Raw genomic sequence first — 12,585 nt, forward strand, 5'->3', positions numbered from 1 at the left:
TTACCTTCAGCTAACGTAGCATGGACGTGCCGGACGATGGAGTCTCCTATGATCACAGCGTCGCATTCCGTTGCGCGGAGGGGAGCAAAGCGGTTCTGGGTGGAGATCTCGAAGACCGGAGGCGGCGGAGGGGGAGAGGTCATCGCCCGGGGCCTGGCTCGTGACTTCCGTGGCGGGTGCTGCACCCAGGGTCCGTGGTGTCCCGGCACCGGAGTGAAGGACATCTGGGAAGATCGCATCCTGGGTGCACCGGGCCTGTGCAGAGAAACACATGGAGTAGAGGTGGTGGGAGAATTAGCAGCACGCTGTATACTTACCTCAGCCTTGTGAGCATCAGCCTGGGATGTTTCCAGCGCGGCTCTCCGCTCTCTCAGCTGGGTCTGCTTCTCCACCAGGTCGCGGATCTGCTTCTCCACGGCCTCCAGCTCGACCTGCACCGAATGCATCTCGAACGTGTCCTCACCTGCACTCAAAGGTAGACACACATCTGCCATTAAAGCAAGTAACAGTGAGTAAAACAATGGTAATGTGTGTGAATAGAGTATTAGTAATGTAAGCGAGATTAGCGGCAACCACGCTGACGATGCTAGCGGGCTATATGCTAATAGTGGACTCGGGAAGTCAAAAATAGAACTAGTGATAACAAGGCATTAAGGTTTGCATGGACAATAATTTCCTTCAACTAAATCAGAAAAAGACTGAAGTTATGTTGTTTGGCCCTTCACACCTTTTAAATAATCTAAGTTCTACCCTGGGCCCCCTTCAAGAAAACATTCGCGATAAAGTTAAAAATCTGGGAGTTACCCTTGACCCTGAGTTAAAATTTGACAAACACATCAATTCTGTAGTTAGAGCCAGTTTTCTGCAGCTTAGGGGACTCCGCAAGCTAAATAATATTCTGAGCTTTAGTGATTTGGAGACCGTTATTCATGCATTCATCTCAACCAGGTTGGACTATTGTAACGCTCTATACACTGTGTGACGAGAGGGGCGGTGCCGAGAGCCATGGGAACGGCGCGAGGCCGGTGGAGTAATGATAATGAGCGACACCTGCACCACTCACCGGTCTCGAGTCCCATGGAGGAGCTCCGGAAGGATAAAAGGAGGAGTTACGACAGTGAAAGACGAGAGAGGACCAGGCCTGGACTTTACTTTGTGTTTTGTGTGCGGCAGTCGTCCGCGAGGGGCTGCCGGTTTACTTTCATTTTGTGTTGGTTTATTTTATTAAAGTTTTGTTTAAACGTTCGCCAGTTCCCGCCTCCTTCTTCCCGTGACCACGAACTGTGTTACACGCTGGAATAAATCAGTCCTCGCTCTCGCGCTTGCAACTAATACAGAATGCCGCGGCTCGTTTTTTTAACAGGGACAAAAAAGAGAGAACATATCACACCTGTGTTAGCGTCACTTCATTGGTTACCTGTTCAATTCAGAGTTGATTTTAATATTTGTATTTAAATCACTTCATGGTTTTGCCCCTACTTATATTTCAGATCTTCTCCATTCCTACTCTCCTGAGAGAACACATAGATCTTCCACCCAGATGTTATTAAATGTTCCAAAATCTCGACTTAAATCCAAAGGTGACAGGGCTTTCTCAGTTCTTGGGCCAAAGCTCTGGAATTCCCTACCATTGTCTATTAGACTATCCCCTACTCTATCCACACACATGCTTAATTTGATAATATTTTAGTTGTAATTTTGTTTTATTTTGCATGGTGATGTTTTGTTTTAACTTTATTAATTTTTGTTCTGTTTTCTTTGATTTATTTTTTTTATTGTATTGTATGAGGATGTTTTTGTCTCATATGTTGTGCAGCACTTTGGTCAGCATTTATGTTGTTTTAGAGGGCTATATAAATAAACTTGACCTTGACCTTGTGCATAGTTAATTTATAATATTATGTTTATCTTGCATAATGTTCTCTTTCTCATATAGCATAATTAACCCGCTAACAAAGCGCTTCAGTTTACTGGTGTTCGTTGCTCCTCAGCTACAGCGCAGAAGCTCAAACAGCAATGCTGATATTTGAAACAGTCGTATTAATTTAAGATACTTCTTTTTCAAAATCATTGATATATTATTAATAATAACCACCACTTTTATTCGTATCTTGTTATTTTCATCAACAATATGGTTTAATTCAAATAATTTCATTATTGTTGGTTATTCTGTTAATTTATGCATGGCACATTACTTTTTTTTTTATACTTAAGTAAAGTTGTCCAGTGACTTGTTTGCATTATTTTATTTATTTGTAAGGCTGCTTTATGTTTGATTTATGTTGAAGTGTTTAATGCATTTTAATGGTGAGACTTTTTTGGTAATCAGGCTCTCAAAAATTTTATAAAAATGTGGATTTAAATTTATCGGCCAACATATCGGTTATCGCCTTTCATATTTAAATAATTATCTGTTATCGTATCGATCTAAATTTTCATATTGGTGCATCCCTAATATGATCAAATCACTGTATTGTCTTCTCTTATTTTCTTCACTGTAATCTGGTGTTTTATGTATTTTTTGTTCAATTCTAGGAGGAACTCAATACAGCACTGAAATCATTACAAGAGAAACTTCAACATAATGAAACAATGAAAGGAGAGTTTGGGGAAACAGTTCAGCACATCAAGGTTGACAGAATTAAGAGTCATTGTCATTACAGCTGTGGGATCACTATATACAGTTATGATCTGATATATTTAATACAATGGACTCCAGTTGATTATTTTTGTAAATGGCAAGCAGCAATCTGCTTCTGGATCCGTTATATGTCAGTATCAGAGTTTATCTCAGGTCTGAATGATGTGTTTGTGTTGATGTGTGTCGATATAGATGATTGAAGAGAATGTGGTTTGATTTCAGTCTCAAGCTGAGCACACAGAGCGTCAGATTAAACAGCAGTTTGAGAAGCTTCATCAGTTTCTCAGAGATGAAGAAGAAGCTACAATCACTGCACTGAGGGAGGAAGAGGAGCAGAAGAAGCAGATGATGAAGGAGAAGCTGGGGGAGATGAACAGACACATCTCAGCTCTTTCACACACAATCAAAGACATGGAGGAGATGATGAAAGCCAGTGACGTCTGCTTTCTGAAGGTCTGATTTCAGATCATTGATTGATTGATTGATTGATTGAGTTGTTGATGATCAATGGTTGTGTTTGTTCTGCAGGAGTTTCCAGTCTCAATGGAAAGGTGAGTGATCTGCTGCTGTCTCTGGTCTCTCTGTTTCTGATCCAAAGCCACTGCAGTTCTGATCCTGAATGTTCTTCCAGAGTCCAGATCTCATCACAGCCGGATCCACAGACTCCTTCTGGAGCTTTGATTCATGTGCCATGTTACTTGGACAACCTGCCGTTCAGAGTCTGGAAGAAGATGCAGGACATCGTCCAGAACAGTGAGTCTGACTGCAGAAGATCTGAGCTCTTACACACACACTGGAAATGATGTATGGTATCTGATGGATAGATAGATAGATAGATAGATTAGGCTGCATTTACACTTGGCATTAACATGCGACCTGTATCCATGTGTTGTCCACATACACATTGAAAAGACAAGTGTAAACGCGCTTCTGATTGGAATGTTATCCGATCAGTGTGTTCTGGTCCAGAGGTAGTCGAGGACGCATTGTGATCGGATCTCCATGTAATGTAAACGCAATCCAGCCATCGTGTCTGCATTCACAGGTCAACGTCACACAAAACCCCCCACCTCTCTACCAAACTGTCAGAAGACTTATTTAAATATTGCGCTGGAAAAAGAGATCCGATCGGTCATCCAGATAGAGGAGTCACTCGATTTTGCCAAGTGCAAACGTGCTGTGTAAACGTGTAACACATTAGTAGTTTGAACCGTTTTGGCTCATTTGAACATCCCGTCAATGAATTTTTCTGAGGTTTGATTGTCATTTTTAGGAAAACTGTAAGTTGTATCAGTTATAAAAGATAAAGCAAACAGAATCAATAAATAAAAATAATTTCTCAAGCCAACATAATTAGTTAATAAGTCAAACAACGACTGTAAGAATAAACATTTTTAAACCAATACACAGACTATAAGAGACAACAAAATATAGATGATCACATGCTGCTGAAGATCAGACACACACTTACAGTTTTTCCTTGTAGTTTGAACAGTTTTGGCTCATTTGAACATCCCGTCAATGACAGTCTGTGGAATTTTTCTGAGGTTTGATTGTCATTTTTAGGAAAACTGTAAGTTGTATCAGTTATAAAAGATAAAGCAAACAGAATCAATAAATAAAAATAATTTCTCAAGCCAACATAATTAGTTAATAAGTCAAACAACGACTGTAAGAATAAACATTTTTAAACCAATACACAGACTATAAGAGACAACAAAATATAGATGATCACATGCTGCTGAAGATCAGACACACACTTACAGTTTTTCCTGCTCCAGGAAGTGTTTGGCCCAAACAGGCCCCCGAGCTGAAGCCCCAGGTGCCTCAATGTAAAGCCCTTTACAAATATGACGCCCAAGACACCGATGAGCTCAGTTTCAACGAAGATGACATCATTGACATCACTCATGAAGGTGAGAACTTTTTCCTCACTTCTCATTTTATCATTCTTTTCTAATGACTTGTGGCAGATTTGTAATATCTAATATAAATCAAAATATATTAAAAAAAATTAACTAGAAAATGGCAATTACAAAAAAGTTATTCTTAATGTTTTGTGAATGTAGTTTCAGGAATATTGCGGGCATTTTACATATATCTGAATCTTAGACCATTTTAGAGATACATTGTGGGTCTTGTTGATTAACTTTTTTTGTTTGTGTGAAATTGGCACGTGAGCATTTTCACAAACAATTTATTTTTAGTGGCAGAACATAGCAGTTTTGATATTTATCAAAAGCATTATTAAATGCATTATTTTTTTGTCTAGATGTCTCTGGATGGTGGACAGGGAAACTGAGAGATAAAGAAGGTTTTTTTCCAGGCAACTATGTGACCAAGATCTAACCTCTACTGCCGTTACTGAGGGGATTAGACTTGAACCTAAGCAGGACAAAGAAAGGAGGGAAAGCGGAGACAATGTGTTGCTACAGACACTTGAGGCCATGGTGGCAGATGCCAACTGGACATGAAAATGTTTTCTAGGTCCCTAAATACTAAGCTGTCCCTGCTGTGAGCACTGATCAAAACTTTTGTTTTTATCAAGGCTATGAACCGGTTTAAGGAATGAAACAAAATCCTGAAACAAACTAAATTTTAACAGAAGCATAAACAAAAGCAAAAACAAAATCAAGTTTAATCATCCTGAACAGAAATGCTTATTTGAAATGACCATTAAACAGTTAATAGCATTATTTTATCTGTCTGTTTAAGATTTTAATTTTGCAGTCAACCAATCACAAATTTAAATAGTACGGCCTATGCAAATGTGACACCGATACATCCAACGTGAGTGAAATGCCTGTACTCAGTTGTCAAGTCATCAGGTGAGTTGCAAGGCAATGTGCTGGCATTAGCTGTTGGATCTCAGGAGATTATCAGAGGATGTATCACCATGTCAGGCTATATACCATTCATGTAGACCCACTACTCTTTTTTTTTTAACGATTAAACTCCTTCTTGTCAAAGTTAGTATTGTGGCTTTATGTATGATCAGACACTTCCATGTGTCGTTACACAAAGCTGGCCTCTATAGCAGGGTGGCAAGAAAGAAGACTTTCCTGAAAAAGTGCCACACTCAGTCTTGTTTGCGCTATGCAAGAACACACCTGGAAGACTCTGATGCCATCTGGCAAAACATGCTGTCATGACAGCTCTCAAAGAGACTGGCATGGTAATGAATATGGCACTGTTCATGTAAAAAGAAAATGGTGTACTTATTCAAAGCAGTGTTAATTTTGACAGCAAATTTTGATTTAGTTTTAGTCATAATTTGTGACTAAAATGCCATTTAGTTTTAGTCATATTGTAGTCATCTGAACAGGTTTAATACTCATTATATAAGTTTGATATTAAGGTTTTATCATGATAGACACTGATTTAACTGTTGTGACACACAACATGCCTATATGTTAAAATTAAATTAAACCACGTCTCATAAAGAACAAGAACATGTTCTTCTTTTTAATGAAATACCAATGGTTATATCGGCTAATTATGCATTCTTTATAGCAACCTGTTTACCATATTCTTCATTCTTTCAAGCAGACATATTTATTTCTATAAATAAATGCAGATGAATCTTTAGGGCTACTAAAGTTTTTCAGTCAAGAGCGGTGCATGATTTTCTGTCTTTCTTTTGTTGCTTGATTAACATCAATGACTCAGACAATAGCAACTAAATTAGGCTGCTGTCCCTTTAAAACGAACGCACAGCTGCAATGGATGCAATGCACTGATACACGTTCTCCCTACTGTTTACATTCACTTAAGACATAATCAACTGTGTTTACGTGAATACTCCTCAAAATGGACAACTCAAGATCATTTTGTGTGTAATTCTCGGTTCATGAGATGCGAAAGAGTACTCGTGCGCTGTGAGAGGCGCTTTCTGTGTGTGTGCTTCAGTGTCAGCTCGAGTTCTCTCTTGTGTCGTCAGATTTATCCGTATGTCTGCTCTTCCCTTACTCCCACATATTGACATTTTTTTAACGTTTTATGCGACGTGCAGCAAGTGAATGTTAGCTTACGTCCCGCCGGTTCATATGTACGCATCTAACCTCTGAACCATGCAGCAGATTCATTCTGAATGAATCTCTTCCCAAATCGTCCCTCCCTAACATCTTCGTCTCGTTTTTATTCGTTGACCAAAATGTCAATAGATTTACGTCATAGTTTTTGTCATTCAAAAAGAGTTTTAGTTCGTTATCGTCTCGTTGTCGTTGGTGAAAAAAATTTCATTGACGACAATTATGACGAAAATTATTTGTCAACGAAATGAACACTGATTCAAAGTACCTGTTTTTTTATTTACCCTTGCACTGCAAATAAGCAGAGACAGACTCCAAAATATATGCAGCACTTCATTCACGACTGAGGTGGGTGGACTGAGCCAGGCGCGGACTGTCCATCGGGAGAACTGGGAGAATTCCCGATGGCCTGGCAACCGATTTGGCCCGCTACTCTGTTGTTTATTTATATATATATATATATATATGCACAGTCAAATATATAATTATGAGGCGTCAAACAGGAAATAATTATGTAAAATCTGAATATATAGAAGTACATCTGAATATATAAACTTAAAATGTGAATATACAGTTATAACCATGAATATATAGAAGAAAATCTGAATATGTAAATGTAAATCTGAATTTATAAATATAAATCTGAATATATAAATGTAAATCTGAATATATAGAAGAAAATCTGAATATATAGAAGAAAATCTGAATATGTAAATGTAAATCTGAATTTATAAATATAAATCTGAATATATAAATGTAAATCTGAATATATAAATGTAAATCTGAATATATAGATACAAATCTGAATATATAGAAGTAAATCTTAATATATAAATGTAAATTGAATATATAGAAGTAAACCGTTTGGTGCCAATTTGAGTTACTAGTTACTGTAATAATATTACTTTTTGCAGTAACTAGTAGTGTAACTAATTAAAAATAAGATTTCAGTAATAATATTACAGTTACCATCCATAAAACAGCTCGTTACTTAGTTACTTTTGTTGCCTCAACCTCTACTGATTTGAAATCCAACAATCCAATAATTCCTAGATTTATTTTCATAATTTTCACGACTCGCACAGGCACATGAAGTCACCAGTGCATCATGGAAGCTTGGAATATGGAAAAGCTTACATTCAGGGAATGGAGATATTGCCATTACACTGATTTTGTCAGGAGAAAAGGTGATCTGAACACATGTGTGTACGTTGTGGCATTACTTTACTCTGGTATTACATGGCTTGCCCACCCACATCCCTCTGATCCCGATATAAATGATATTACTATAATTAAAAATCTTATGAACTTATGGGTTTTCTTTTGATAAAATACTTCATGAAATATCATCATATTTGGGTAACAGAGAAATTATAGCTACAATTAGCTTCAAGCTACACAAGACAACTTAACTTAGATAACAAGATAACTTCTGACTGCCATCCAATGTAGATTTTGGTCAAATGAGTCACAAGCCCAACACTGATGCTAAAGGACATCATTATTATGTTGACTTGGTGACAACATACTGTTCTGCTATTTAAACTTATTATTATTATTAAAGTTATTCTTTTGAGACTCCAATTTCTAAACCTATCTCCTCCTAGGGCTATAAAGCCACAAGGCTCAAACTCTGCAGATACCTGGGCCTTAATTGCGTGAAGTGTGCTATATCTTTTCAGACTGATCAGACTTACAGTTTATTTATAAATAAATAAAATGTCCCTAGAGGAGCAATACCCGATCTCTTGATCTCTTGGAGTCTTAACTCCTCTTAGTTTCACTTTAAAACGGTTCTAAATACCAATAAATACACGAATTTCATTCACACTGACAAGCTAAACCAACATATCTGATTATGACCTGCTTCAGGGCTCTTTAATAGTGACTGTTTGGCCAGAGAACCGTGTGAAACACGAGAGAACAACTGTCTCCGCACCGATCAGCGAGAGCAGTGCGTGCTTGCTCACAAGAACACCATTTGGACGTTTAAGGGCCTTTAAAAATAAAATACTCCAGCGGTTGAATACAATTCACACATTAGCAACAGCTAATTTCAGGTGTTTGTGAGCTGTTTTAGTGTGAAACTGAAAGCCTTGCGTCCGGAGCTCAAACACTCCAGCGAATTTATAGAGTATAATTAGAAGAACATATTAAAAAGCTGAGTTGAGTGCATTTGAGCTTTATTTGTGTTTCTCTGACAGCACTCCTCTGAACGGAAAAAAGGCTAAATACAGAAACATGCCTTTTAAAAGCTTCTGCATAAAAAAACTCAAACGAATTAAGGTAATAAAATTATACCAATATATTATTGAGGTAATATGAGTCTTGTGAGATCTTTTTTTGTCTAAATGCAGAGCATCCTCGCTTCTCTCGGTAAGAAAGTCTTCTCTGGGACAAAAACAGAAAAGATTATTTCAAAATACATGATAGCTTGGCGAATATAATCGAAAATGTCTCACGTGCCTAAAACCATGCAATGCTATTTTTGGATTCTTCCATTTCTGCATCGAAACATCCACAAAACCTGCTCTGTTATACTGTTGTTTGCTAATTGTTTATCGCGCAATTTAACTGATATCTACATTAATTTTTTCATAATAAACTTGTTGGTTAGAATAGACTATTACAGCGGTCTATATTAAAAATGACCAGGGTTTGTACAAGCTGCTTAAAGAGCTTGAAGTAGCCTACTTGTCCTTTACTTTTTGAAATGTAAATCCTACAAATAAAAAATACAAAACCTTGGAGAAAGCCATATTTATGAAAAGGTGCTTGACCTATTGAAAAACAATATGAATTAAATTAGTCTTCAATTTTTAGTAATGACAATTTTGGTTGTCATAAAATCCTTTATTACAAAAAAAACAAAAAAAAACAATTGTTTATACAAAATATTATGAAAAAAATTACTCTTGTACCTTTTCCATCATTATATTGTTTATATATTATAATTGTAAAAAATAATCATTTAAAAAGTCACATAATAATCAATAATCACTGCTTAAAAATGTAAGTCGAAAATTAAACTCTTAATGCATGAAATAAGATACAGAATCAGTAAATTCGAGTTTAATGTGGGAATATTATCAGTAAAGTAAACATTAAACATTTGTAATCATTCAAGAAATATTGGCCATTTCATTTTAATGTTGTTCAGAGATGAAGGCCATAATGCTAATGCTGTCCCCACGAGGAAGCCACAGGATAGAAAATCCTTCAAGATCTGTGCAAAGACTAAATAAAACAATGCATATAAATTCATTATATTTTCATAACCTTTAATAATTCCCATTTTTCTTATTCTTTTGGACACAAAAGACTCTGATACTTCGAACTGGTTTTATTTTTGCTTTTGAAACAGAGAGATTCATCCTTTGAACTTGAACGAGTGTTCGAATCTCTGAACTGAATCCTTTGATTCACGAAACTTGTTCAAATGAATCATTTCAAATAAAAGTGTTATCTACATTTATTTTTGCTTTTGAAACAGAGAGATTCATCCTTTGAACTTGAACGAGTGTTCGAATCTCTGAACTGAATCCTTTGATTCACGAAACTTGTTCAAATGAATCATTTCAAATAAAAGTGTTATCTACATTTATTTTTGCTTTTGAAACAGAGAGATTCATCCTTTGAACTTGAACGAGTGTTCGAATCTCTGAACTGAATCCTTTGATTCACGAAACTTGTTCAAATGAATCATTTCAAATAAAAGTGTTATCTACATTTATTTTTGCTTTTTGAGTTAAATTGAACATACAATACATCTTTATTTGACCCTCTAACTCTAGCACTTTCTATTCTATTTTAATTCTACTTTATATATATATTTATCATCTTTTTTATTTTTTATTTAAAAAATTACAAAAACAAAAAACTAACAAACACTAGCTTTCTATTTTTTCTCTTCTATCTACTTGTTTTTCTTTTTGTGTGTGTGTGTGTGTCTGTGTGTATGTATAATATATGTAAGTGTATATATATATATGTATGTATGTGTGTGTGTATATATGTGTGTACTGTGTTAGGCTAACCGAGACTTGTCATTTATACTTATATATTGTTGCTCTTTTGTTAGTTTTGACTGCTTTTATTGTCCTCATTTGTAAGTTGCTTTGGATAAAAGCGTCTGCTAAATGACTAAATAAAATAAACTAAATAAATATACAATTACTATTCTTTTGCATATTTGGGTATTTTAATGTAATTTTGTTGAAGAGTTTACTATTGTGAATTGATTTGAAAAGAAACAGACATGGTATTGTTTTTGAGAATTTATTTTGTCACGGTCTGCGAAGTACGCAAAACGTCATCAAACTGTACTGAGCTTGTTGAACTGCTCCAGGACGTTGGACACACAAGTACTCTGGTTCTTTTGTCCCGAGGCTGCGCTGGCCAAGCCAACATCAAAGTTCGTCTTCGAACTTTAGTTTCTAGTTATCTATTGTAATGTTACAGTAGTAATTTAGCAAACAAATAATCACATTGTGTTGAAGCCCACCTAAAAAGGGTTTAGAAACCACCCCTGGACTGAAAAGGAAAATGGAAGTGAAGCTGCAGTTCAGGAGAGAACTTTTAATTATTTTGCATGTCCACAGCCTAAGGATTTAAAAAAAATTATGTGATGGCCATATGTAACCCAGGCTACTAGAAGTCTTGTTGAAGCTGGAAAAACAAGAGAAAAAAGGAAGTGTTAATAGCATTCATGAATACAAACCCAATTCCAAAAAAGTTGGGACACTGTACAAATTGTGAGTAAAAAAGGAATGGAATAATTTACAAATCTCATAAACTTATATTTTATTCACAATAGAATATAGATAACATATCAAATGGTGAAAGTGAGACATTTTGAAATGTCATGCCAAATATTGGCTCATTTTGGATTTCATGAGAGCTACACATTCCAAAAAAGGTGGGACAGTGAAAAGAAAATAAGAAAATGGATAAAGTTCAAAAATAAAACTCATTTAGAATGGTTATTTAATTAAACAAGTGAATATTATTGACTCAATTAGATGAACAGAATTACTGCCTTAATGGGCGGTACTAGGAGAGACAAATATAGCTTACAGTCGTATTAGAGAAATAAGAGAGAGAGATTTTGAGATAAAGTTATGGATTGAACGTCATTAGTCAATGATCACGAGTGGATGTTAGCGTGGATGCTTCAAAGGACAACAAATAGTTCTCAAAGTTAAAGTTCGTAAAAAAAATTTTGGAATCCTTCTAACTAAATCAATTTCTCTTGTTAAGTGGGCTAAATTAATTCTCAATTATTGAGTTTTTGAGAATGTAAATGGTGTTCATATATTAAATGTTGCCGTGTTATATTCATGTTGTATTGTAAAAGACAGATAAAATTTAATCTTCTGTTTGAAATAAGAAGAATATTAAGTGAATGTGTTAAATAACTAGTGTATCAAGATTGAGAGCTACTTTGAAGATGTTTATGAGCCTCATATTATTTGTTGCGTCCAGGGGCGGATTTAGTGAATTGGAGGCCCCAGGCAAAATATAGGAATGGGGCCCTATACATTTGCACACGTTTTCCTAGATCAACCTTGAGGTTCCATTTTGTTGTTTTCAGCGTAAGCCTGTGTGCAAAGGCTGTCTAATTCTAAACTTTAAAATACATTTATTTTGAGTTGTTTTAACTACAAATTTAAATAAAACTGAAAAAAATAATGAAAGTGCAATTATACATTTACACACCTAAAATACATATATCAAGAGCATGCTCACAGATGAGAACAGCATTGGATGAAGTGGATTAAAGCCATGCACGGGTCTCAAATATAGGCCCTAGCCCATTTTTTTCCCCTTTTCCCAAAAAAAGATTATACTACTGTTTCAGCTATTAAAATAGTTCAGTTTTGTATGTAATGGAAAAGTGATTATATTTTGTTT

At 35.7% G+C, this 12,585-nt stretch overlaps 1 protein-coding gene across 1 annotated transcript in view; it reads left to right on the plus strand.

Moving 5' to 3' along the window:
• Window positions 1-5,846, plus strand: part of LOC107572896 (tripartite motif-containing protein 35-like) — a 21,226-nt gene extending 15,380 nt beyond the window's left edge. Inside the window, exons 2-7 of the mRNA XM_016259325.1 lie at window positions 2,536-2,631; window positions 2,864-3,094; window positions 3,170-3,192; window positions 3,273-3,394; window positions 4,423-4,557; window positions 4,914-5,846. Coding sequence (XP_016114811.1) covers window positions 2,536-2,631; window positions 2,864-3,094; window positions 3,170-3,192; window positions 3,273-3,394; window positions 4,423-4,557; window positions 4,914-4,990 — 684 coding nt within the window. The 3' untranslated portion in view covers window positions 4,991-5,846. The remainder of the gene's footprint in view (window positions 1-2,535; window positions 2,632-2,863; window positions 3,095-3,169; window positions 3,193-3,272; window positions 3,395-4,422; window positions 4,558-4,913) is intronic.
• Window positions 5,847-12,585: the final 6,739 nt, after the last annotated feature.

This window comes from Sinocyclocheilus grahami, unplaced genomic scaffold (assembly GCF_001515645.1).
Source record: "Sinocyclocheilus grahami isolate Dianchi unplaced genomic scaffold, SAMN03320097.WGS_v1.1 scaffold1830.1, whole genome shotgun sequence".
In the NCBI taxonomy this organism is placed as follows: Eukaryota; Metazoa; Chordata; class Actinopteri; order Cypriniformes; family Cyprinidae; genus Sinocyclocheilus; species Sinocyclocheilus grahami.